At 38.8% G+C, this 26,928-nt stretch overlaps 1 protein-coding gene and 1 pseudogene across 1 annotated transcript; one reads left to right on the forward strand and one right to left on the reverse strand.

Moving 5' to 3' along the window:
- The first annotated feature begins 569 nt into the window (after positions 1 to 569).
- LOC785236 (trace amine-associated receptor 6) lies at positions 570 to 1,728 on the forward strand. Its single transcript, XM_003586477.3, has one exon. The coding sequence runs from the start codon at positions 694 to 696 to the stop codon at positions 1,726 to 1,728; it is 1,035 nt and encodes a 344-aa protein (XP_003586525.1). The 5' UTR covers positions 570 to 693.
- Positions 1,729 to 14,973: 13,245 nt separating this feature from the next.
- LOC782339 (trace amine-associated receptor 7a-like) lies at positions 14,974 to 18,060 on the reverse strand (annotated as a pseudogene).
- Between the last annotated feature and the right edge of the window lie 8,868 nt (positions 18,061 to 26,928).

Below are 26,928 nucleotides of genomic sequence, written 5' to 3' on the forward strand. Positions count from 1 at the left end.
ATATGCCTTAGTATACTATATTGGTGTTTTTATTTCTGGCTTACTTCACAATAAAAATGCAAGAAAGTGTCCACAACAGAAGTGAGATTAGGGGAAATTTTCAAGTCTAAGAAGAAAAAAAAGTCTTTGGCTTTTTTTTTTTTTTGTAGAAATGTAATGAGTAACCTAACTTAATGCGAGGAGTCATTTTGTAGAATAACTGTCTTAATAATCACTCTTGAAAACGATCTTCCAATTTCACACGTTGCTCTACAGGGAGTCCATCTAGGGATTTTCCTATAGATGGCATTCATTTATCTGCAAGGACTGTGTGCTTTAGGCAGTAATGCAGATAAACCTAACAGGAGATGGTGCTTTCTGTCTACAATTAGTTCTCATATCACACCCTGTTGAAAAGAGGAACTCTGGAGGTAAACACCTAAAAATATTTAAGACTTTACCAAATCAAGGAAACTAAGCATTAGTCAAAACTAACTCCTAGCAATCTTGGCCAATGTAATTTTTTGTATTTTATTTTGCTATTGAACACAATTGAGATTTATAGTAAAAAAAAAAAAAAAAAAGGAAAATTGAAAAACAATAGTACTAATATGTGATAATTTCCTCAGGCATCCTACTGTATGTTTTTCCCTCAGAAGCACTGAGAGTCTGTGGAAATCGAGGACAGAATTCTCTGAATGTAAAGGGCAGATCATGAGCAACTCGTCTCCCACTGCAGCTGTGCAGCTCTGCTACGAGCACCTGAACGGATCTTGTGTGAAGACCCCCTACTCACCCACATCCTGTGTGATTCTGTACATGGTGTATGGCTTTGGGGCTGTCCTGGCTGTGTTTGGAAACCTCCTGGTGATGACTGCCATCCTTTATTTCAAGCAGCTGCACTCACCAACCAATTGTCTCATTGCCTCTCTGGCCTGTGCAGACTTTCTAGTGGGAGTGACTGTGATGCCCTTCAGCATGGTCAGGTCTGTGGAGAGCTGCTGGTACTTTGGGCGAACTTTCTGCACTTTTCACACATGCTTTGACACAGCATTTTGTTACTCTTCTCTCTTCCACTTGTGCTTCATCTCCATCGACAGGTACATTGCTGTTACTGACCCTCTGGTCTATCCCACCAAGTTCACGGTGTCTGTATCATGCATATGCATCAGCATCTCCTGGATCCTACCCATTACTTACAGTGGCGCAGTGTTCTACACGGGTGCCAATGAGAATGGGCTAGAGGAATTGTCTCATGCCCTCAACTGTGCAGGAGGCTGTCAGACAGTTGTAAATCAAAACTGGGTATTGATAGATTTTCTGTCCTTCTTTATACCTACCCTTGTCATGATCATTCTCTATAGTAATATTTTTCTTGTGGCCAGACAACAGGCTAAAAAGATTGAAAATACTGGTAGCAAAGCAGAGTCATCCTCAGACAGTTACAAATCCAGAGTAGCCAAGAGAGAGAGAAAAGCAGCTAAAACCCTGGGTATCACTGTCATAGCATTCATGATTTCATGGTTACCATACAGTATTGACTCATTAATTGATGCCTTTATGGGCTTCATAACCCCGGCCTATATTTATGAGATTTGCTGTTGGTGTGCTTATTACAACTCAGCCATGAACCCCTTGATCTATGCTTTATTTTACCCTTGGTTTAGGAAAGCCGTAAAAGTCATTGTGAGTGGTCGGGTTTTTAAGAATAGTTCAGCAAGCATGAATTTGTCCTCTGAACAAATGTAAGCCATTGGATTGAGGAAGTATAAGATATCTTTACATTTTCCAAATGAAATGAATTTTTAAAACTCAAATAAGACTGTTACTGAAGAGAAAACAAATTGCTTTCCCAATTTAACTGGATAAGTCAATATGTTTCAGTCTTTCTAGGATATTCACTTCCTGTTGCTTCTCCAAAATATTTATTTGACTCATAAATGTTAAATCCCTATTTGTTGTCTAAAGTGGAGCTCACTCTGTACCCCAATAATGTAGAATAGTATAGGTTAGTATAGCATATTACAGTTATAGATATAATAACCACTAGCAAAAACAATAAAACAAGTATAGGATCTTTCCTTCCAGTTTATAACTTCACTTCTAAGGCCTGAGTAGGATGGTGCTGACACTGAAGGTGAGTAATGAATGCCTGCAAGCAAGAGGTGAAAGGTGGAATGTAGTTGACACATTCCTCCTTCTGTTTTCTTTTTATTCCATTGACTCTTCCCTTTGTAACCTGAAAATGTCTTTTTCTTGATTTCTTTTCCTCTTTTCCTTACAAAGACTTTCACTCACCTCCAACTTGTCAAAAACTTCTCTATGATGACTTTCACTGGGCTATTGTGGGTTTTTTTTTTTTGCAATGTAACTTAACAAATTGGCCAATATTAAAGAAGAGTTCATCAAACATAAAAATTAATATCAAAATAATCATAAATTTCATATTGATAATTTGAAAAATTTGAAATTAATTTGGTGATATATTGGGAGTTTGCCAATAACTGTGACATGAAATGCAGTGCTTGAAAGTGGCCTATTAAACTGGGGAAGAGAAACGGTACCTCAGTTTCAGTAGCATCATCTTTATACTTTACCTTCTTGCTGATGTGAACATCCTTGAGCATCTGAGAGAAATATATTTCTTAACTAATGGTTGACACAGTGGTCATATTTTCTAGTTTCCTAAAATCTGAGTACCACCCTGTTCTGTCAGTGAATTATTTCTCTCTTCAGGCCTTGATTACCTGTCATGCCTTTTCTAACAAGCTTACCTTTTCTTCGCTTTCAAACGTTTCCTTGTTCCTTGTTCCCTGTTAACGCCGTGTATTCCTTGTCTTTCTCTGGACTCAGTTTACTTTCACTGTGAGCAGCTTTTTCCTTGAACTCTGGTATTTCTGGACGTCCTAAAGGCCTCTAGCCCCGCACATCAGCCATCTCAAACTCAATGCGACGCTCGTATGTTACATTTAGTAGCATATTTTGTAACTGTGGGAAAAACTATGAACAAATGGTGAAATTACCATAATAGTAGTTATCATTTTGTGTAATAGTTTTCTTATTCCGTGAGGTTTTTTGTTTTAACTTCCAGTGTTGACAGAGGGCAATTTCCGGTCATTTCTTTCCTATAAACTCTTTCAAGTTTGTACATTGTCCATGATTAAAATGACACTGTCGTTTATGTTATTAGGAAAAATAGATAATTTAGAAATGTTGATTTGGTATAAAATTTATTGGAAAAGTCTTAAGCATTTTGCCTCATGTATTTCACAAAACCAAAACTGTTTTCTTCCAGATGTTAGAAGGCTAGAAGATAGCATAGTTTTTATAGTTTGGATTGGTGGACTCAGAACAGAAAATGTGCCCTACATTTTTAAACTTCAAAAAAAAAAAAAAGAGCCATGACAAAGAAAAAAAGACAAACTTAGAAGCCACTGGTGCACACACGATGAAGAAAGTGTTAGTAACTTGAAAATGTAAAAGCTTGGATTTCTCTGGTGGTCCAGAGAAGACTCCATGCTTCCAATGTAGGGGATCAATTTCTGGCCTGGGAAGTTAAAAAAAAAATGTAAAAGCCTTTTACAAAACAGACAGAGAGAGAGAGAAAAACATCCCACTAAACAAATAAATATGCAATTTTACAGAGATGTGGCTAAGGAATACACTAAAAGGACAAGTGTGCAAATAATCAAATAATGCTAAAAAATGTAATAGAGTTTCAGATTGCAAAATGGCAAACTTTATATGACTCAGTAATATCTATTAATAATTAGAGTGTGGGAAATGAGCACTCTCATGAGAACTGAGCATGCGTATATACATTTAAGGGAAATATAATTTAGTATTTTCTTTGTGAGAAGGATTAAGATATTTATGTAAAATTTCAAATTTTGTATGTCACTTGACTCTATAATTCTGTTCCTGGCAAGTAATCCTAAGAAAAGAGTCAGGCAAGTAACCAAACATGATAAGGATATTTATTGTATACCTCTCAATTACTAACTGGAGAAAAATGTAGATCAGTGTGGGATAAATTAAGTAAATATGGTCCAATTATGCAATAGAATGTTACAAAGCCAATAAAAAGCACCAATAAGTTCTGTATCAGTTCACATAAAAAGGCAACTACAATTTATTTTTTGACTCAAAACAAAACCAGAAAAGTGTAACCCAGATTATAAAACAGCATATGCAATATGCCCCCCATATATATTTTATATATACCTTTATATGCTTGTACAAGGTTTAACTTTATATATAATGGACAGTGTGTGTGTACAGGGGATCTAATTTATAATTTATCTCTATAGTTTCAATATTTGTGATGAAATAAATATATAAAAATTGATATTACCGTACACTTCTCTATTCTTATCAATGCATTTGGGTTTGGGTTTATGTGTTTATTTCTTTCATTTTAGGTGACTGTCTTTTCAGTATGAATCTCTGATATACTATCTTCTTACTGAATGAAATTAAATAGTAGCTGCATGGGAAAAGTTAAGAGATCATATTTTAAAGTGATGTAAATATTTTAGCAGTTATATCTCCATGTTGTTAAAGTGCTTAAAACATTTTTTTTTTGTAGCAGTACTTTAAGATCCTACAACTCTTCCTATTTAACATTAATCAGAAGCTGTATTCAAAAGCTGTGGACTCTACCAAGAGTCATTCTTCTAACTTCTATTTGTGTTTCGCTTCTGTGCTATATGTCAATTCTTGAAAAGTGATAAACAGTAATAGTAGATGTGTTGGGTATAAGATGGGAGAGATCTCATCTTCTAATACAGGAAGGCAGAGTCTCTAGAGAATCATTGCACAGGAGTTTGAATCAGAAAGTGCTGAGGACAAATCCTGGCTTTGTGACGTTGGACAACTTCCATAACCTCTTCCAGCTGCAGATTTTTCACCCTTAATATGGGAATAATATTACCTCCATATAGAGCTGTATGAGTTAGATAAGGTGGGAAAAGGACTCAACTTATAGTTGGAGCTGAGTTACTATATAATAACCAATAACATAGTATGGTAAAATACTTGATAGATAATCATTAACAAAATAAAACAAGTGCAGAATCTTTTCTTCCAACTTCAACTTTTAAGGAATGATTAGAATGATGGTTGCTGATATTTAAGGTGGGTGAGGAAGCAAATGATGAAAGTAAAGTGAGAGGAAGTGAGAGGTAAAGTGACTAGTAGCTGGCTTTCTAGAGCTAGTGAGACTGAAAGGCAGGTGTCACGGATCATATACCCAAATTGGAGAGATTTCAGGTTTTGGCACAAGTCCACATCCTGAAATTCCAAAAGCAAAAATATTGGAAGTTAGTGTCTGATTAATTTGGTGACAAACACTGACATGAAGTTATTTCTAATGTTTATTTCTGACCAGCCCTTCTGAAGGTTCATGCTTTGGTGCAGAGATAATAGTGTTGATGACAAATGCTTCACATACTTCACTGCTGCTGCTGCTGCTGCTAAGTTGCTTAAGTCATATTCTGTGCAAACCCATAGACGGCAGCCCACCAGGTTCCCCCATCCCTGGGATTCTCCAGGCAAGAACACTGGAGTAGGCTGCCATTTCCACATTCAAAATTTTTAACAGATGTGCCTTTTTCAATTAAAAAGAAATTCCAATTTCCAGAAGTCCCAAGGGTTTCAGATAAGATTGTAGCTTGTAGATTACAAGTCCTAGGTCACAACTGAGGTAGGGTGCTGGTGATATCCTGAAAGGAAAGGATTGTATGGAGGCAGCTTTAGCATATGGACAGAACACAGAGTCCACTCAGTCTGCCTAAGACTGTCTCCAGACTCTCCCCAACTTTGTAACCTCCTAGGCCTTAGTATTCTCAGCTGTGAAATGGGGATAATAATACTAGCTTCATTGGAGGCTTACTGTGATGACTATTGAGGTAAACACTTCTAAAGCACATGGTTTAGTACTTAATATAGCAAGTGTTTATGTTTAAAATATAATAAATACTGAGAGTAGAACTAGAGAGAATGACAGAGTGCTGAGTATTAAAATTAAGGAGCAAAAATAGAAAGAAGGATGTGTTGACAGTATTGGAGAGAGGCAAGACTGGTACGGTGTAATGACCTTGGGGGGACTGGGGTGATGGAGGGTGAATGCTCCACCACCATGAGGAATACAGAGGATGCCACTTCATTTGCTCTGACACCAGACAGCAGAGTCCTCAGGTGAAGACCAGGTTCCTAAAAGTTACAGAGAACCTGCATAGAAGGAAATATGTTTGTAAAGTTATATCTCAGTATTTACTCTCTGTAATACTGTCTTTTAATCTTAATTCAGTTATGTTGAAATGCCAGTCTGGGAATCAGTGCTGAACTACGGCAAACTTTTCATTGGTCAGAAGGAAAAAATGAGAAAAAAAAAGAGAACAATGAGGCATGTGTTTCATAATGGAAAATTTATTCAATTTACAAGACTGTTGTTTCTTCTTAGATTATGTTGTTCCTAAATTTTGGTATTAAAACACTTATATAAAATTATGGGAAAGGGCATGAACATTGTTCCCACAGTTATTATTGCTATTTATCTTTATTTGGTAAGTTAAAATTGGTTGATTATCTATTGGTTCCCCTAATTTTTGTCAATTTTTTAATTTCTGAAGCCCAAGTTTCCAGGAACCAGTTTCCTAACGTTGGTATTTTTAATAGAAAAGGTGGTGTTTTCAGCAGCTAAGTCTTTTATTATGCCCCTCAGATAAACCAGGGCAACACTGGTCAATTCCAAACATTACACTCAGTGAAGTAACAATGAGTGGTAATAAACTTGACATGCTCCAAGGGAAGGAGAAGTCCAAGAAACCAGCTGCATAGAAGAAGCAATGTGAAACATCTACTATAAAAAGGAAGAATTGTCCTGCATTTTTCTGCATTTTTTTTTTTTTGCTACAACTCTGAAGCCTCTTGATGAAAGTGAAAGAAGAGAGTGAAAAAGCTGGCTTAAAGCTCAACATTCAGAAAACTAAGATCATGGCATCCGGTCCCATCACTTCATGGCAAATAGATGGGGAAACAGTGGCTGACTTTATTTTTCTGGGCTCCAAAATCACTGCGGATGGTGATTGCAGCCATGGAATTAAAAGACGCATGCTCCTTAGAAGGAAAGTTATGACGTCCTAAAGGAGAAAATTCAGTCTACTGGCTTGCTATAGATAAATGGATGTTAGACTTTTAAAAAGAGGTGGCAACTGCAGTTCGAGTATAGTCTGGAGGTTCATGTGAAACTAGTGTCACTCTATTTTGATTTTCTTGTTCAGGCTAGGGCTTGAAAATGTTTTTCCTGGGAGGCAGGAGAATTAAAAAATTTCTGTATGCAATCATTTTCCCCTCAAATGAGCCTCCTACCTTTGTACACATACCTCGCTGAGGAGAGGAACCGGGGAGGCCACTCTCACTTCTCTTCACTGCACACGTGCAGCCACCGTCTTGAGCGCTGTCTCCCGTCCCTGCTGTCTTTTGCTTTGGACGGTATTGTGTCTACACAAGGAGTCGAGCTGGCCTTCCCCCAGAGACACCCTGGAGTCTCAAATGATCAGAATTAATTTATTCATGTCTTCTGTTATGCTTGTATCTCTTACTTGTTTTGACAATAAAAATCCTTACTACTTTCTCAAATATAAAAAAAAAAAAAAAGAAGGAAAGTTATGACCAACCTAGACAGCATATTAAAAAGCAGACTTTACTTTGCCACAAAGGTCTGTCTAGTTAAGGCTATGGTTTTTCCAGTAGTCATATATGGATGTGAGAGTTGGACTATAATGAAAGCCGAGTGCAGAAGAATTGATGCTTTTGAACTGTGGTGTTGGAGAAGACTTTTGAGAGTCCCTTGGACTGCAAGGAGATCCAACCAGTCCATCCTAAAGGAGATCAGTCCTGGGTGTTCATTGGAAGGACTGATGTTGAAGCTGAAACTCCAATACTTTGGCCACCTCATGCAAAGAGTTGACTCATTTGAAAAGACCCTGATGTTGGGAGGGATTGGGGGCAGGAGGAGAAGGGGACGACAGAGGATGAGATGGTTGGATGGCATCACCGATACAATGGACATGGGTTTGGGTGGACTCTGGGAGTTGGTGATGGACAGGGAGGCCTGGCATGCTGCGGTTGAAGGGGTCGCAAAGAGTCGGACATGACTAAGCGACTGAACTGAAGTATATTACAGGAATCTAGGTTCTTTTAGGTTAGTCCCTGAAGAGAACTCATGTCATGTTGAGATGAGATGTAATTTGGAGGCTCTAAGCAACCTAGATGTCTATCAGCAGACGAATGGATAAGAGACTGTGGTACATATACACAATTGAGTATTACTTAGCCATTAAAAAGAATGCATTTGAATCAGTTCTAATGAGATGGCTGAAACTGGAGCCTATTATACAGAGTGAAGTAATCCAGAAAGAAAAACACCAATATAGTATACTAATGCATATATATGGAATTTAGAAAGATGGTAATGATAACCCTGTATGTGAGACAGCAAAAGAGACACAGATGTATAGTACAGTCTTTTGGACTCTGTGGGAGAGGGAGAGAGTGGGATGATTTGGGAGAATGGCATTGAAACATGTATAATATCATATATGAAACGAATTGCCAGTCCAGGTTCCATGCATGATACAGGATGCTTGGGGCTGGTGCACTGGGATGACCTAGAGGGATGGTATGGGGAGGGAGGTGGGAGGGGGGTTCAGGATGGGGAACACGTGTATACCCATGGCAGATTCATGTTGATATATGGCAAAACCAATACAATGGTGTAAAGTAATTAACCTCCAATTAAAATAAATAAATTTATATTAAAAAAATAAATTGGAGGCTCTTCCTAAGGCCTTCATAAGACCATCTTAAGTAAATGCATTTGCATCAGATAAAGATCAAGATTAGGCAGCAGTCACGTTTCTCAAGGGGTTAGAGAACACTAGGCAGCATTTGGAGTCAAACTTTGGTTGTCTTGCATCATCTACAGTTTTCAGTCTCATATCTACATTGGACCTTTGTTTACAGGCTTTGAACTTCTCTAAGACATTCCTCAACTTAAAGTCTGTTTAATAAATTCCCCAATGGCTAAGAATGTGAGGTATTCCTCAGTTATGATGAAAGTGGGAGAAAGATGCGTTAATGATGCTCTGTGGTCTTTCCAGTGCCCAAACTCAGAAGCTTGCTAATGAGAAGGGGAGAGACATATTTTGTACTCTTGTCTCTTTGGATTAGAGTCAAGAGGTAACCAAACATAAAGCAGGGTCAGAGTGTTAAACTATAAATAAACAGCCCCTGGCATTGGCCACTTTGATCAATATGTCTAATTTACAGTCTAAGCAATTCTTCAAGTTGGTGCCTAACTGAATCAGTTCTTACCTAGATTCACCATACAGTCCATTTGTATTTAACAAGTATTTCTTAGGAATGTGTATAACTGCTTATAGAATATTTTGGGGGTGAGAAACAGTACAAAATTACATTCTCTCCCGTCACAGTCCAGTGTGCTCTAACATATCTTCCTTTTTATCCCTTCATGAGATTTCAGGCAGACCTCAGAGCTGTCCAGTCACTCTGAGTGTTAAATTTCCATTTTGATCTACACTAATTTAAAACCATAATCTCTATCAAATACAGTATCTGCATTCTCACTGAACCCAGACTAGCCAAGCCTAAGTTTAAAACTCTCGATTTTAGGGAAACAGCATGTCTGATCATTTATTCCTTATCCCACCCTCCTTTTCCGCTCTATCCCATAGAGAGAAGAAGAGAGTAGAAGAAAAAGAGCACAATCATTCTGTGCCCAATTAGGTTCCTTGTAACCTTCATTTCAGAGAAGGCAATGGCACCCCACTCCAGTACTCTGGCCTGGAAAATCCCATGGATGGAGGAGCCTGGTAGGCTGTAGTCCATGGGGTCGCTAAGAGTCGGACAGGACTGAGCAACTTCCCTTTCACTTTTCGCTTTCATGCATTGGAGACGGAAATGGCAACCCACTCCAGTGTTCTTGCCTGGAGAATCCCAAGGACGGGGGAGCCTGGTGGGCTTCCGTCTATGGGGTCGCACAGAGTCGGACACGACTGAGGCGACTTAGCAGCAGCAGAGGCAGCAACCTTCATTTAGTGGTCACAACCTCTGTGTATGAGCCTTCTAACAGCATCCCACTCCTGCATCGCATATCTGGGGGCTGCAGGCATCCCCACAGGAGGCATTCCCACCCCAGGTCCCTCGTCCTTGTGATCAGTGCTGGTTTGGCCTTTTTCAGCATCCTCCTCAAGTCCTGCGGGAAGTGTCACAGTTGCCTGACACACCCTGAAGTGGGAGGGCTGAGGAAGGGCCAAACCAGACTGGCTTCCACTGGGCTCCAGACCTCATGAAACTGATGCATCTCTGGCACCAGAATCATTAACAGTATGGCCTTCTCTCCCCACTGGCCCATTTCTCCTCCCAGCCATCTCTCTCCATTTCTACTTTCCTCTGCTTAACATGGCTTTCCAGATGGTGCTAGTGGTAAAGAACCCACCTGCCAATGCAGGAGATTTAAAAGACTCAGGTTCAATCCCTGGGTGGGAAAAAACCCTTGGAGGAGGGCATGGCAACCCACTCCAATATTCTTGCCTAGAGAATCCCACGGACAGATGAGACTAGTGGGCTACAGTCTACAGGGTCGCAAAGAGTCAGACACGACTGAGGTGACTTAGCGTGCACGCACTGCTTAACACAAACACAGAGCAGGTCAGCAAGCAATTGAAGAAGCAGATTTAAAGAGGCAATTAAGATTGAATCATCTTGCCAGTACCTTCTTCACTGGAGTAGTTTCCTGAACAAAGGACCCCAGAAGAAAAGTCTGCCTGGAGAGATTCTAAGGAGAAGTCAAGAGAGGTCAGCTGGGGGTGGGGGGGAGTGGTTCACCCCACATTAGGGAACTGAACCGTGGGTGGATTCCCCCAAAAGAAGTTACATGTATACCTCATCACTGAGCCTACAGTTGGGCTTCTGCCACAATCAAGACGTAGGTCATTAATACCATGACACTACAAGGCATGAGAACACAGCTTTCATCTCTTTATTAATACTCTTTTTATTCTTGTTCCATCCTGGAGGGTGGTTGGGGCTCCAAGCAGAAACTGGGAGTGAAAGGAAGAGGCCTAAGCCTGGATGGCACTGACTGGGGTAGGAAAGATAAGATTGCTTAACTGGATGTGATTTTAAAGCTTTACTCTGAATTATAAAGACCTTATCATGACTTTATAAATTTTGGAAATTGAATGGAAAATAGTAATACCTTCCCAGAATGTTCTTAACATGTGGGGAAGGGAGAATCAATAGAGTAGATTTGCCTGCTCTAGGAGATAAATGGTAAAGCTGTTTTATGTTTGAGATGCACCAAGTTCAGACTGTCCCAAATCTAGTGACATATTCGATGGGCCAGACTTCCTAATCAGACTAGAAGGAAGGATGAAGCTAATGACTAGAGTTCTGTTCTTTCATGCTTTTCCTGAATAATTTGAAAACTTCTTCCCATCATCTCATTATATGTTTTCAGAAATCTCATTTATTTCTTAGAAAGTAAATAATAATTATTTAAACAATCACTCAGTAGTTCTGAGTACATTCTTAATTTTCCCCTATTTAAGTTTTCATCATCAGAAGTAAATTTACTGTTGATGAAGTGCTCTTCAAAAAGTGACCATTTGATTTCTGGGTCAGTATTTAGGGCTGACATTTTGAAACGTGAAAAAATCCATCTGCTAAGACATGAGCAATGACTGGTCAGAAAGGATGCTCTTTTGAGAGATAGTTAATCTGTGGAGGTGCCCACCTTTGCTTTCCATTGATCTTTCATTGTTGGATCATGTCAAGGCTTGAGAGGTGTAGGAGGCTCAGGTCAACAGATATTTACCAACAGTAGTTAAGCATTTCATCATTTTCACAATGGAATGGTTGAATTGGTACATACCATCTGAAGATTAGCCCTGTCAAGATAAGTGAGCCGATAATTTACTTACTTCTGAAATCCCAGTTAGATGCCCTAAAGTGTATCTCTGAAAGATAAAAATGAGATAGGGTCAAACAGATGGAAAACCCTAGGTACAGAAAATACAACCCACATTAAACACAGTGAAAGTTTCTCAGATAGGTAAGAGAAATTCTTTCCATAGGACCTGGGAGAAATTCTTAATTCCAGAAAAAATCAGCTGAAGAATGAGCACAAGAAAATAATAAAAATGATCCTAGAGAAAGTTTTCTCTGGGCTAAAGAATCTAAACTCCAAATGTAAATGCCTACCAACTACAAAGAGACAAAACAAAACAAAAAATAGAGGCGCTAAATATAAACAAATATAAAGAGAAGTTCTTAAAAGTTCCTAGGAACAAAGGCCAGAGAGAACTAGTCTATGAAAATAGAATGAACACCATACTGGGACCAAGCTTCTCATCAGTACACTAGGTCCAAGAAGACAATGGAGTTATGTTTTTGCAGTTGCAAGATAATTTATTTTTGGAAATATAACTCTTGTGAAAATTAAAACTATAATTGAAATCCTATAAAATTTAAAAAAACTTTTTGGAATTGTTGCTGTTCAATTGCCAAATCATGCCCGAATCTTCATGACGCCAGGGACTGAGGCATGCCAGGCTTCTCTGTCCCTCATTGTTTCCCAGAGTTTGCCCAAGTTCATGTCCAATGAATTGGTGATGCCATCCAACCATCTCATCTTCTGTCACCCTCTTCTGCTTCTGCCTCAAATAAGAAGTAATAGATAATGGATAACTATATATAGTATACATTTCTATATACTATAATATACAATGTGGTGGCTCAGATGGTAAAGAATCTACTATCAATGCAGGAGACCCAGGTTCAATCCCTGGGTCAGGAATATCCCCTGGAGATGGAAATGGCTACCCACTCCTGTATTCTTGCCTGGAGAATTGCATGGACAGAGGAGCCTGGTAGGTTATAGTCCTTGGGGTGGTGTAGAGTCAGACACAACTGACTGACTAACATTTTCACTTTACACAATATAACAAATGTTTTATTATATTAAATTATAATTAATAAACATGATTGTATAACATACATTTATAAATAAAATTTGCATTAATACAAAATAGAGCAAGAATCAGATGGTCATGGATCATTAGAACCAGGCAAGCCACATCTAAGGGAGTAGAGGTGAGGCAATTCTTAGAAAGGAGACCTTGAGCCAAGACTAGGGGGAGGAGGGGATGAAAGTAGATTTCTACACTTCTCAGCAAGGCCCAATCCACCTCCTGGAGGGTGGCCAAGCCCCCTTCTGTGAATTCATGAGACTGGCTATCTTGCTCAAGTACTTAAGTTGTGACCTGCATCTAGAAAGGGATGGTTCAAACCAAACTTCAGTCAACAGGTGAGGTGAATAAACAAATTGTGCTCAATTCACATAGTGAAATGCTGCTGCTGCTGCTGCTGCTGCTGTTGCGGTCACTTCAGTCATGTCCGACTCTGTGCGACCCCATAGACGGCAGCCCACCAGGCTCCCCATCCCTGGGCTTCTCCAGGCAAGAATAATGGAGTGGGTTGTCATTTCCTTCTCCAATGCATGAATGTGAAAAGTGAAAGTGAAGTCGCTCAGTCGTGTCCGACTCTTAGCGACCTCATGGGCTGCAGCCTACCAGGCTCCTCCGTCCATGGGATTTTCCAGGCAAGAGTACTGGAGTGGGGTGCCATTGCCTTCTCCACAGTGAAATGCTACTCTATCACAAAGAAAAAAGACTAAAATATATATTTTTAAATTTTTATTATTATTTTTTTTTTTACTTTACAGTATTGTACTGGTTTTGCCACACATCAACATGCATCCGCCACGGGTGCACACCTGTTCCCCATCTTGAACCCCGCTCCCACCTCCCTCCCTATAGCATCCCTCTGGGTCACCCCAGTGCACCAGCCCCAAGCTTCCTGTATCCTGCATCGAACCTGGACTGGCGATTCGTTTCTTATATGATATTATACATGTTTTAATGCCATTCTCCCAAATCATCCCCCCACCCCCGATTCATGCTTTGACATGGATTATTCTCCAAATTACTATACAGAGTGAAATAATTCAGACAGAAATGAGTATATATAATGTATAGCTGTATTTATATAAAATGCTAGAAGTACAAACTAGTATAGAGTGACATAAAGCTGATCAGTGGCTGTGTGGGGATGGAAGAAGGTTGAGTGTGTAGGGATGAGCAGGAAGGACATATCAAAGAACATGAGGAATCTTTGGGGAGATAGGTATGTTCAGTCTTGATTTTGGTGATGATTTTACAGGTATCTACAAATGTCAAGATTTATCAAATATATAGTTTAAATATGTTCAATTTATATGTCCATTATGAAAAATATTTAATTATGAGCTTCTCTGTTAAAAAATTTAAATATGGGGAGTTCCCTGGTGGTCCAGTGGTTAGGATTCAATGCTTTCAATTCCATGGCTTGGGTTCAAAACCGGATGGGCTAACTGAGATTCTGTAACCCATGCAGTGCAGCCAGGAAAAATTTTAAATTACTTAATTAATTATTTTAAAGGGATGGTTCAGAATAGACCATCTCAAAGTCACCTTCAGTTTTATTATTTTGTACATTTATCACAGCAGACTAACAATTGAATGGCCAAGAAACTGTGACCAGCTTGCTTTTCTTGGTGTGTGAATTTTTCTGTCTCTGATTTCATCTCCAAATGTCTGACAGAGAGGGATGGTCTTTCCAGAGGTACATCCCAATAACCACAAAATAAGTGTGAAGTGTCTGTAATTTGCATATCACATAACCACTATGATGCATAAAGAATTATTTCTTTTATATACTCAGGCACATAAATGAGAAGAAGCTTGTGCTTTTAGAAAGAAAGATATTAAATATTCACCAAAATACAGTGATATGTTGATCTGGGGAAGAAAGGAGCAAAATTAAATCATTTGTTAAATATATGTGAAAAGGGACTTAAAAAACAGAAAGACAAGTGTAAAAGTACTAAACTAGATGTTAGAAGTGCTTATTTGAATCCAGAAGCTTAGATATGAATCCAAAGTCTGCTAAGATATTCAGCAGATTTTGTAAGCACTTTGTAGCTTTTTCTATTTTTAAAATGGTCAGTATGATTTCTCTATAGCTTGTGGCACAGGATTAGAGAAAGTTACTACATTGAAAGCACTAAATCAAAATAAATTGATGATTGTCAGCATTGGAAGAGTTGTGTATAAACTAATACTAAGCAGTCTAGGGTGCCTTTAAATTATCTGCATCATCTTTACTCATAAAATGAAGATGAGAGAGTTTCATTCAAGCATAGTATATTCAGAAAAAGTTCACTGTCTCAGGAAAGGCTTACCAGCTTAAAGCATTTGTTTAATAATAGAAACAATGTGCTAATATATTTCTGATTTATATGAATCAAGAAATTAAAGAAAAATAACAAGAATATTTTTAATATTTATTCACTCTTGCCCCAAAGATATGATGCTCTGATTTTTAAATTTTGATGTCTGATTACAACAAACCAAAAGTTAGAAGAGAATCAAACAATTAACTCAGTGCATGGGACACACAGCACCCTCCAATCTTAAGACCCAGAACAAGTCTTCATGTCTGAAAAGCTGGTGAATGTTATACAAAGTAAATAGCTTAACTTACCCAATGTGAGTTGCTTAAATTAATTCAGTTTCAAATCTGTGGGTCACACAAAATGTGTTTACCAGTCTGTCTATCATCATTTATCTCGTTTACTTCACTTTTCTATTCTTTTGGGTGTTTTTTAATTTGGACGTTTTATGTGTATCATTGAAAGCCCTTATAAATAATTTTGGTACATTTAATCACTATACTTTAATAAAATAAATGTTTAAAAAATAATATTTTTGGTACAATGCAAAAGTGAACAAATATTAAATTAATTTAAGATAGAGTATAGTAATGAGTGACAGTCTTAAAACCCATGTTCTAAACATATGTTAACTGGTAAAATTTCTGAACCAAAATGAAATTGTAGGAGTAGAATTAATCAGTACAAAGAAGCTTACTGAATAATCAAATACTATTAATGACACCAATCACCTTACCCATAGTAAAGACTTAAATGGATGTTATAGTCACTCTTTCTCTCTGGGTTGATCTTACCCGACTCTGAGATCATATTTCTGGACCACAAATCTGAACACCTGACAGTAAGGAGTCACTACTTTGCCCTCCCTGAGCCAGGATGTCTCTGAGCATTCCCCAGCTGCATGTGCATTTTAATGGAAAAATATTACAATCACAAAAATATAAAGAGAAGTAATAACCAAGGCTGAACTATTATAAAGCAATAAAAGGGGGGATTTAGAATAATAAAAACATAGTTTTGTTTTTTTTTTCTACACATACTTTTCGGCTTCTCTGATAGCTCAGTTGGTAAAGAATCTGCAATGCAGGAGACCCTGGTTCGATTCCTGGGTAGGGAAGATCCACTGGAGAAGGGATAGGGTACCCATTCCAGTATACTTGGGCTTCCCTCGTGGCTCAGTTGGTAAAGAATCCACCTGCAATGCAGGAGACCTGGGTTCAATCCCTGGGTTGGGAAGATCCCCTGGAGAAGGGAAAGGCTACCCACTCCAGTATTTTGACCTGGAGAGTTCCATGGACTATATAGTCCATGGGGAGGCAAAGAGTCAGACATGACCGAATGACTTTCACTTTCTTTATACATTCTTTTAAATTTTCTCAAGAATGCTACAAAGGAGAGGTTATTAACTAGAGACATACAGTGAAGTTCAGAGAATGGAAACAGCCCAAGATCGGTGTTAGATTGCAATGTTCCTGGCTCCAAGGTCATGCTGTTTCCATTACATACAGGGTTTTATGTTATATTTACCAAAGAATGATGAATCTGAATTTAAGTGTTTGGGTCAAATTTGAAGCATAATTTATTTTACATTAGAAGACCCTGACACATATGACTAAATTTTCTACCCAACGTGTGTTCACTGTGAATCTAGTGTCAATTCCTCCATCTAAAATGTAGACTTACCCAGAAAATAAATTTACTGTTGAGGAATTCTCTCTCAAGACTTTGCCAGTGACAATGAGTTTGATGGCTTTTCGAAACCAAGGATAAAAGAATGCATAAATCAAGGGGTTCATAGCTGAGTTATAATAAGCAATCCAAACCAATATTTCATAAATATATGTAGGAGTGATGAAACCTAGGAAGGCATCAATGATGGAATCGAGGAAGTAAGGCAGCCAGGAGATCAGAAATGCTAGCACTGCAATGCCCAGCGTTTTTGCAGCCTTTCTCTCCCTCTTGGCTACTCTGTCTTGGTAGCTGTTTGAGCATCGCCCAGTCTAATTGCTCAGATTCTCAATTTTTCTAGCCTGTTGTTTAGCGATGAGGAAAACATTGGAGTAAAGAACTATCATCACAAGGGTGGGAATGAAGAATAAAATGAAATTCACTAATACCCAGCTCTGATTCACTGCAACTTGACAGCCTCCCACACAGGAGAGAGCACTTACTAGATCCTCCAGTCCAGCTGCATTTGCTCCTGAGCCAAGAAGGGAAAAAGAATAAATAACTGAAAAGAGCCAGGAGAAGGCAACACACATGCCAGAAACAGACATAGTGAACCTAGTTGGATAGACCAGGGTGTCAGTGATCGCAATGTACCTGTCCAGAGAGATAAAGCACAAGTGGTAGATGGAAGCGTAACAGAATGACCCATCAAAACAAGTGTGAAATTTACAGTAACTCTCCCCAAAGTACCAGCAGCTCTCCACGGACTTCACTGTGCTGAAGGGCATCACAGTCACTCCCACCAAGAAGTCTGCACAGGCCAGGGAGGCAATCAAGCAATTGGTTGGAGAATGCAGCTGCTTGAAGTGGAGAATGGAAATCATTACCAAGAGGTTTCCAAATACAGCCAGCACAGCTCCAAAGGTGAACACTGTGTACAGGATGAGGCGGGGAGCTGGTGAGTAGGGGATTTTCACACAGGATCCATTCAGGTGCTCGTAGCAGAGCTGCACAGCTGCAACAGTGGATGAGCTGCTGTTCATGGTGCTGCTGTAGATAGCACGTAAACATCCGGAGAAGGTCCTCCCTTTTTCAATCAAATAAAATAGAACAAAGATATTTGAACCGGTTATTTCTGTTATAATTACCAAACATTATCGTGTGACCTGTCATGTATTTATGTTAGTTTTAATCTCTGAACATATTAAATAACTGTATATTGAATTTGAATTTATTTTAATTTTAGAATGTAGAGTATTATTTTTATACTTAAAATGTACTATGAAACAATATTCTAAATTGAATAATAATTTAACTTCACATTGTTGCAAATTTTATTTTCCCACAAAAGATGTCTTACCTTACAATATAACAGCAATCTTTTATTACCTGACTGATGTTTGGGTGGGTATTCCTCTTTGTCAAAGTTAGCATGGTGCATGTTGATTTGTTATTCATTCATTACCTTTTAGGGAAGCCCATATAATGCCAGTGGTAAAACTCCTGCCTGCCAATGCAGGAGATGCAAAAGACGCAGGTTACCTTTTACTACTCACCTCTAAACTATCTAACAAGTTAATGCCAAATCCCCTCAGGAAGCACAGCCAAATCCCATATCCAAAATCCTCTACAGTGGAGTCCCTATGGTGCAAGGTGTGAAGAAGAAGAAATTCACACTTTTACTCTTCAATTAAAATTTATTGTTTGATGTAGAATAGCATGGATACAAAACCCAAGGAAAAAGAATGAACACTCTCACTCATAATGAAGCAGAAATCCTAAACAAAATAAAATTAACAGCATATAAAGAGATGATACATCTTGGGGTTGGTGATGGACAGGGAGGCCCAGCGTGCTGCAATTCATGGGGTCGCAGAGTTGGACACGACTGAGTGACTGAACTGAACTGAACTGATGCCAAGAATGAAAGTTTGCTTTAACAATTGAAAATCTATTACTATAATTCACCATTTAACAGATTTAAATTGTATGATCATCCAATGAAATACAAAATTCCATCTGATATATTTCAAAATTTAGTCATTGCTAAAAGGAAAAAGTCTTAGCTAAGTAAAAATATGAGATCGTTTTATCTGAAGAGGTCTACACAAAAAGGACCTATTGCACAGGATATATTGCAGAGAGATATTTAAGAACATTCTCTTTAAGATGAATAAAAACTCAGAGACACTTCAGTAGAAGAAAATTTATGAGCTGTAAGGCATGCAAGATATCTGTAAATTCAAATGCATTTCAGTCATTCATGTATATTACATTTATATTTGCTTATTTATTGTATAGACCTTGTCAAGAAAATGAGAGTTATTAAGGGAATAGTTCATGCAAAGATGGACACAATAAAGGACAGAAATGGTAATAACCTAATAGAAGCAGAAGAGATTAAGAAGAGGTGGCAAGAATACACAGAAGAACTGTACAAAAAAGGTCTTAGAGACAAAGATAACCATGATGGTGTGGTCATTCATCTAGAGCCAGACATCCTGGAGTGTGAAGTCAGATGGGCCTTAGGAAGCATTACTATGAACAAAACTAGTGGAGGTGATGGAATTCCAGCTGAGCTATTTCATATCTTAAAAGATGATGCTGTGAAAGTGCTATACTCAATAGGCCAGGAAATTTGGAAAACTCAACAGTGGCCACAGGACTGGAAAAGGTCAGTTTTCATTCCAGTTCCAAAGAAGGACAATGTCCCAAAGGTTCAAACTACCGCACAATTGTGCTTATTTCACATGCTAGTAAGGTAATGCTCAAAGCTCTCCAAGCTAGGCTTCAACGGTGAACTGACAACTTCTAGAGGTACAAGCGGGATTTAGAAAAGGCAGAGGAACTAGAGATCAAATTGCCATCATCCGTTGGATCAGAGAAAAAGCAAAAGAATTCCAGAAAAACATCTTATTCATTGACTTTGCTAAAGCATTTGATTGTGTGGATCACAACAAACTGTGGGAAATTGTTCAAGAGATGGGAATACCAGATCACCTTACCCACCTCCTGAGAAGCGCTATATGAGAAGCCCTCCTTCAAGAAGCAACAATTACAACTAGGCATGAAACAATGGACTGGTTCAAAACTGGGAAAACAGTACATTAAGGCTGTATATTGTCACCCTGCTTACTTAACTTCTATGCAGAGTATATCATGCAAAATGCTGGGCTGGATAAAGCGCAAGCTGGAATCAAGATTGCCAGGAGAAATAGCAATAACTTCAGATATGCAGATGACACCACCCTAGGGGCAGAAAGTGAAGAGGAGATGAAGGATGAAAGACAAGAGTAAAATATCTGGCTTACAATTCAACATTCAAATGACTAAGTTCATGGCCTCCAGTCCCAACACTTCATGGCAAATAGAGGGGAAAAGAATGGAAACACTGACAGACTTGATTTTCTTTAGCTTCAGAATCACTATGGATGGTGTCTGCAGCCATGAAATTTAAAAATGCTTATTCCTGGGAAGAAAAGCTATGACAAACTTAGCATATTAAAAGCAGAGATGTTACTTGCCAACAAAGGTCCATATAGTCAAAGGTATGGTTTTTCCTCTAGTTATGTATGGATGTGAGAGTTGGACCATAAAGAAGGCTGAGCCTGAAGAATTTATGTTTTCAAATTGTGGTGCTGGAGAAGAATCTTGAGAATCCCTTGGATGGCAAGAAGATCAAACCAGTATATCCTAAAGGAAATCAATCCTGAATATTCATTGAAAGGACTAATGCTAAAGCTCCAATATTTTGGCTCCTGATGCAAAGAGCTGACACATTGGAAAAGACCCTGATGCTGGGAAAGATTGAGGGCAGGAGGAGAAGGGGGCGATAAGAGGATGAGATGATTAGATAAGACCACCAACTCAATGGACAAGAGTTTGAGCAAACTCAGGGAGACAGTGAGGGACAGGGAAGCCTGGTGAACCACTCTCCATGGGGGTCACAAACAGTTGGGCATGACTTAGTGACTGAACAACAACAGCAATAAAACAATGTTTATAAAATGTGATAATATTGGACCATTTTGTCTTTTACTGGACTCCAAAGAGATTGCTTCTAAATTTTCATCTCTCAGTGTGTGCTGAATTTCAGTGATAGATATATTTTTTATCATTTTAAAGAAGGAAACAATGAGCAATCAAAACTTTGAATAGAACTCAGGCAAGATCAAAGAGCTACATTCTCATACTTAGTATTAACATGATCTGGTGTCTTTGTTACTTTTCTCTTGAGTAACAATATGATAGATTCACTCCTACCTACTAATGGAGAAGGAAATAGCAACCCACTCCAGTGTTCTTGCCTGGAGAATCCCAGGGACGGGGGAGCCTGGTGGGCTGCCATCTCTGGGGTCGCACAGAGTCGGACACGACTGAAATGACTTAGCAGCCTACCTACTAAAGAGTTTTCCTGGAATCATTTTGCCAACTCTAATTCAGTCATCTAAGGCTAGATCAGATCAGATCAGATCAGTCGCTCAGTCGTGTCCGACTCTTTGCAACCCCATGAATCGCAGCATGCCAGGCCTCCCTATCCATCACCAACTCCCGGAGTTCACTCAGACTCACATCCATCGAGTCAGTGATGCCATCCAGCCATCTCATCCTCTGTCGTCCCCTTCTCCTCCTGCCCCCAATCCCTCCCAGCATCAGAGTCTTTTCCATTGAGTCAACTCTTCGCATGAGGTGGCCAAAGTACTGGAGTTTCAGCTTTAGCAGCATTCCTTCCAAAGAAATCCCAGGGCTGATCTCCTTCAGAATGGACTGGTTGGATGTCCTTGCAGTCCAAGGGACTCTCAAGAGTCTTCTCCAACACCACAGATCAAAAGCATCAATTCTTCAGCGCTCAGCCTTCTTCATAGTCCAACTCTCACATCCACACATGACCACAGGAAAAACCATAGCCTTGACTAGCTGGACCTTTGTTGGCAAAGTAATGTCTCTGCTTTTGAATATGCTATCTAGGTTGGTCATAACTTTCCTTCCAAGGAGTAAGCGTCTTTTAATTTCATGGCTGCAGTCACCATCTGTAGTGATTTTGGAGCCCAGAAAAATAAAGTCTGACACTGTTTCCACTGTTTCCCCATCTATTTCCCATGAAGTGGTGGGACCGGATGCCATGATCTTCGTTTTCTGAATGTTGAGCTTTAAGCCAACTTTTTCACTCTCCACTTTCACTTTCATCAAGAGGCTTTTGAGTTCCTCTTCACTTTCTGCCATAAGGGTGGTGTCATCTGCATATCTGAGGTTATTGATATTTCTTCCAGCAATCTTGATACTAGTTTGTGTTTCTTCCAGTCAAGCATTTCTCATGATGTACTCTGCATATAAGTTAAATAAACAGGGTGACAATATACAGTGTTGACGAACTCCTTTTCCTATTTGGAACCAGTCTGTTGTTCCATGTCCAGTTCCAACTGTTGCTTCCTGATCTGCATACAAATTTCTCAAGAGGCAGATCAGGTGGTCTTGTATTCCCATCTCTTGAAGAATTTTCCACAGTTTATTGTGATCCACATAGTCAAAGGCTTTGGCATAGTCAATAAAGCAGAAATAGATGTTTTTCTGGAACTCTCTTGCTTTTTCGATGATCCAGTGGATGTTGGCAATTTGATCTCTGGTTCCTCTGCCTTTTCTAAAAGCAGCTTGAACATCAGGAAGTTCACAGTTCACATATTGCTGAAGCCTGGCTTGGAGAATTTTGAGCATTACTTTACTAGCATGTGAGATGTGTGCAGTTGTGCGGTAGTTTGAGCATTCTTTGGCATTGCCTTTCTTAGGGATTGGAATGAAAACTGACCTTTTCCAGTCCTGTGGCCACTGCTGAGTTTTCCAAATTTGCTGGCATATTGAGTGCAGCACTTTCACAGCATCATCTTTCAGGATTTGGAATAGCTCAACTGGAATTCCATAACATCCACTAGCTTTGTTCGTAGTGGTGCTTTCCAAGGCCCACTTGACTTCACATTCCAGGATGTCTGGCTCTAGGTCAGTGATCACACCATCGTGATTATCTGGGTTGTGAAGATCTTTTTTGTACAGTTCTTCTGTGTATTCTTGCCATCTCTTCTTAATATCTTCTGCTTCTCTTAGGTCCATACAATTTCTGTCCTTTATCGAGCTCCTCTTTGCATGAAATGTTCCTTTGGTATCTCTGATTTTCTTGAAGAGATCCCTAGTCTTTCCCATTCTGTTGTTTTCCTCTATTTCTTTGCATTGATCACTGAAGAAGGCTTTCTTATCTCTTCTTGCTATTCTTTGGAAGTCTGCATTCAGATGTTTATATCTTTCCTTTTCTCCTTTGCTTTTTGCTTCTCTTCTTTTCACAGCTATTTGTAAGGCCTCCCCAGGCAGCCATTTTGCTTTTTTTGCATTTCTTTTCCATGGGGATGGTCTTGATCCCTGTCTCCTGTACAATGTCACGAACCTCATTCCATAGCTCATCAGGCACTCTGTTTATCAGATCTAGGCCCTTAAATCTATTTCTCACTTCCACTGTATAATCATAAGGGATTTGATTTAGGTCATACTTGAATGGTCTAGTGGTTTTCCCTACTTTCTTCAATTTAAGTCTGACTTTGGCAATAAGAAGTTCATGGTCTGAGCCACAGTCAGCTCCTGGTCTTGTTTTTGCTGACTGTATAGAGCTTCTCCATCTTTGGCTGCAAAGAATATAATCAATCTGATTTTGGTGTTGACCATCTGGTGATGTCCATGGAGATCAGTGGAGAAATAACTCCAGAAAGAATGAAGGGATGGAGCCAAAGCAAAAACAATACCCAGCTGTGGATGTGACTGGTGATAGAAGCAAGGTCTGATGCTGTAAAGAGCAATATTGCATAGGAACTTGGAATGTCAGGTCCATGAATCAAGGCAAATTGGAAGTGGTCAAACAAGAGATGGTAAGAGTGAATGTCGACATTCTAGGAATCAGCGAACTGAAATGGACTCGAAAGGGTGAGTTTAACTCAGATGGCCATTATATCTACTACGGCGGGCAGGAATCCCTCAGAAGAAATGGAGTGGCCATCATGGTCAACAAAAGAGTCCAAAATGCTGTACTTGGATGCAATCTCAAAAACGACAGAATGATCTCTGTTCGTTTCCAAGGCAAACTATTCAATATTATGCCCCAACCAGTAACACTGAAAAAGCTGAAGTTGAATGGTTCTCTGAAGACCTACAAGACCTTTTAGAACTAACACCCAAAAAAGATGTCCTTTTCATTATAGGGACTGGAATGCAAATGTAGGAAGTCAAGAAACACCTGGAGTAACAGGCAAATTTGGCCTTGGAATACGGAATGAAGCAGGCAAAGACTGATAGAGTTTTGCCAAGAAAATTTCTGGTCATCTAAGGCTAAGGAGGTTATAATACAGTACCAACAAAAGCATTACATGCTTGTGTAATTAGAAAGCCTTAATCAGCCAACCTGGGTAGTCATATTTAGGAAAGACTATCCTGGAGTGGTCTTCCCTGGAGCTCAGATGGTAAAGAATCTGCCTACAATGCAGGAGACCTGGGTTCGATCCTCAGGTCAAGAAGATGCTCTGGAGAAGGGAATGGCAATCCACTTCAGTGTTCTTGCCTGGAGAATCCCATGAACAGAGGAGCCTGGCAGGCTACAGTTCATGGGGTTGCAAAGAGTCAGACACGACTGAGCAACTAACACTGCTACTGCTATCCTGCAGTGAATGCAAGAATCTGCTCTTTTGTTTTCTTTTTCTTTTGTTGAGTTCCACATACTCACTACATGCTCAAAAGAAATTTCATATTCAGAATTGTACTAGAGATTTTGGTATAATATATAATAATAGAATATTTTCCCTACCCATAGGAAGTATTTTAAAAATCTTTAATTTTCCTTTGGTCTATCTATAATTTAGTAACAGTGTAATTCTGTGTGAAATTTATTGAATGGAACTATTATGTGACTCTTTCACTTAATTTTTTCTATGTGCTCTATGCTCTAAAAATAGGAAGATGTCCTTTTTTAAAATCTGCTGCAGTTAATCTGATGTATTGAGGATAGTAAGTGATAACATGAAAATGTACTTATTTTTATCATACTACTGCTCTACTTTACTCCCTCTTTTTCCAAGCCCAGTCTTCCATTTATGGAAATTAATCCAACAGTCCCAAACTAATCTAGCCTTCTATTTGCCTACTTTTGCCTACACAAGTCCAAACATGCTTGGGGATTCCTCAAAAGTCCTTCCTACTGAAAAATAAGGTTGTTTTAACAACTTTTTAACCCACAGGCCATGGGACCATATGTGGGTGAGAAGACAATATTATAGGAATGACCAAATACCATGTGCCAGCCTTGTGATGGCAACTCATCCTCTGCTCACAGGAGTTAGATCTGCGATATCCTTCTGAGTCTCAAAAAATATATTTTAAAATGAATTATCCATACTACCCACAAAATTATTTTCCTTGAGGAAAATACTAGATAAAATACATTTTTTTAATCCTTAGCTATCCTTGCACAGGTACTTAGTGAAGTGAAGTCGCTCAGTCGTGTCCAACTCTTTGCGACCCCACGGACTGTAGCCTACCAGGTTCCTCTGTCCATGGGATTTTCCAGGCAATAGTCCTGGAGTGGATTGCCATTTCCTTCTCCAGAGGATTTCCCCAACCCAGGGACTGAACCCGGGTCTCCAGCATTGTAGACAGACACTTTACCTTCTGAGCCATTTACTTGTATATAATTAATATTCAGAATTTGTTTGAAAACAATGAAAAGACTCAATGAAAACCAATGAGAAAAAATTACTTCAAATGAATGACAAGACAGAAAAATCCAAAAGAAAAAGACCTACATACCACTACTTATACTACAATGGTTTCATTATGCAAAATACACTGGACTTCCTCAATGGATCAGCAGATAAAGAATCTGCCTGCAATACAGGAGACACAGGAGACATGGGTCGGAGATTTATACATTGTTTATGCTTTTTCTAATATTAGGTTTTTTGCAGCAAAAGCAAAGAATTTTTGATCCTACAACATCCTGGAGAAGTAAATACAGAGTACACTTAGGTGAGGCAACTGCTGAGAAGAAAATGAGAATGTGAATTACACATTATTTTCAAGTGAGAGAAATTGATGCAGAAATGGTCCCTGCTAGTGATAATAGATATTTTTTTCACATGCAGATTTTATATTAGCTAACAATCATTGTATCAGCTTTTTTGGTAAATTTTCCCCACAATTTCTACTTCTTTATAATGTCTGTAACTAACCTCTACATTTCTAAGTGGGAGAAATAATTTCTGTCGACTGAGCCACCCCACCTGTGATACTTTGCTATGACAGCCCTAGAAAATGAAATAATGTTGCAGAAGACTGAGAAAGAAGGACCATTGAAAGATAAATGAAAGTTGAGCCTAAATGAGAAAATGATTACAGATTTGAGAACGAAAAATGAGATTCAGGATTCACAGAAATGGATATATGGTACATATAGAATGCATATACATATAGTATAACAAGTACATATAGTAAGAATGTGTACAAAGCATCAAGACAGATGATACAAGTAAACTACTTAATCATTTATTACTTTGTTATATCGTTTCAGTTGTGTCTAACTCTTGCTGAGCCTATGAACTGTAGCCCCCCAGGCTCCTCTGTCCATGGAATTCTCCAAACAAGAATACTGGAGTGGGCTGCCAGGCCCTCCTCAAGGCCATGCCTTTATTACTTAGTGCAATAAATATCTTTATTATATAATGAAGGCACCTGTCTGTGACTTTGCTCCTGGATAATTTGAAATATATATATATATATATATATATATATATATATATATCCCCAATTTTGAAAAGCTTTATTCATTTTTTTGTATCTAATTTCATCATAAATTCATAATTTCAAAAATAGTCCTAAATTTTTCAACTTAGTGCTTTCAT

The sequence above is a fragment of the Bos taurus genome, chromosome 9, assembly GCF_002263795.3.
Source record: "Bos taurus isolate L1 Dominette 01449 registration number 42190680 breed Hereford chromosome 9, ARS-UCD2.0, whole genome shotgun sequence".
Classification (NCBI taxonomy): Eukaryota; Metazoa; Chordata; class Mammalia; order Artiodactyla; family Bovidae; genus Bos; species Bos taurus.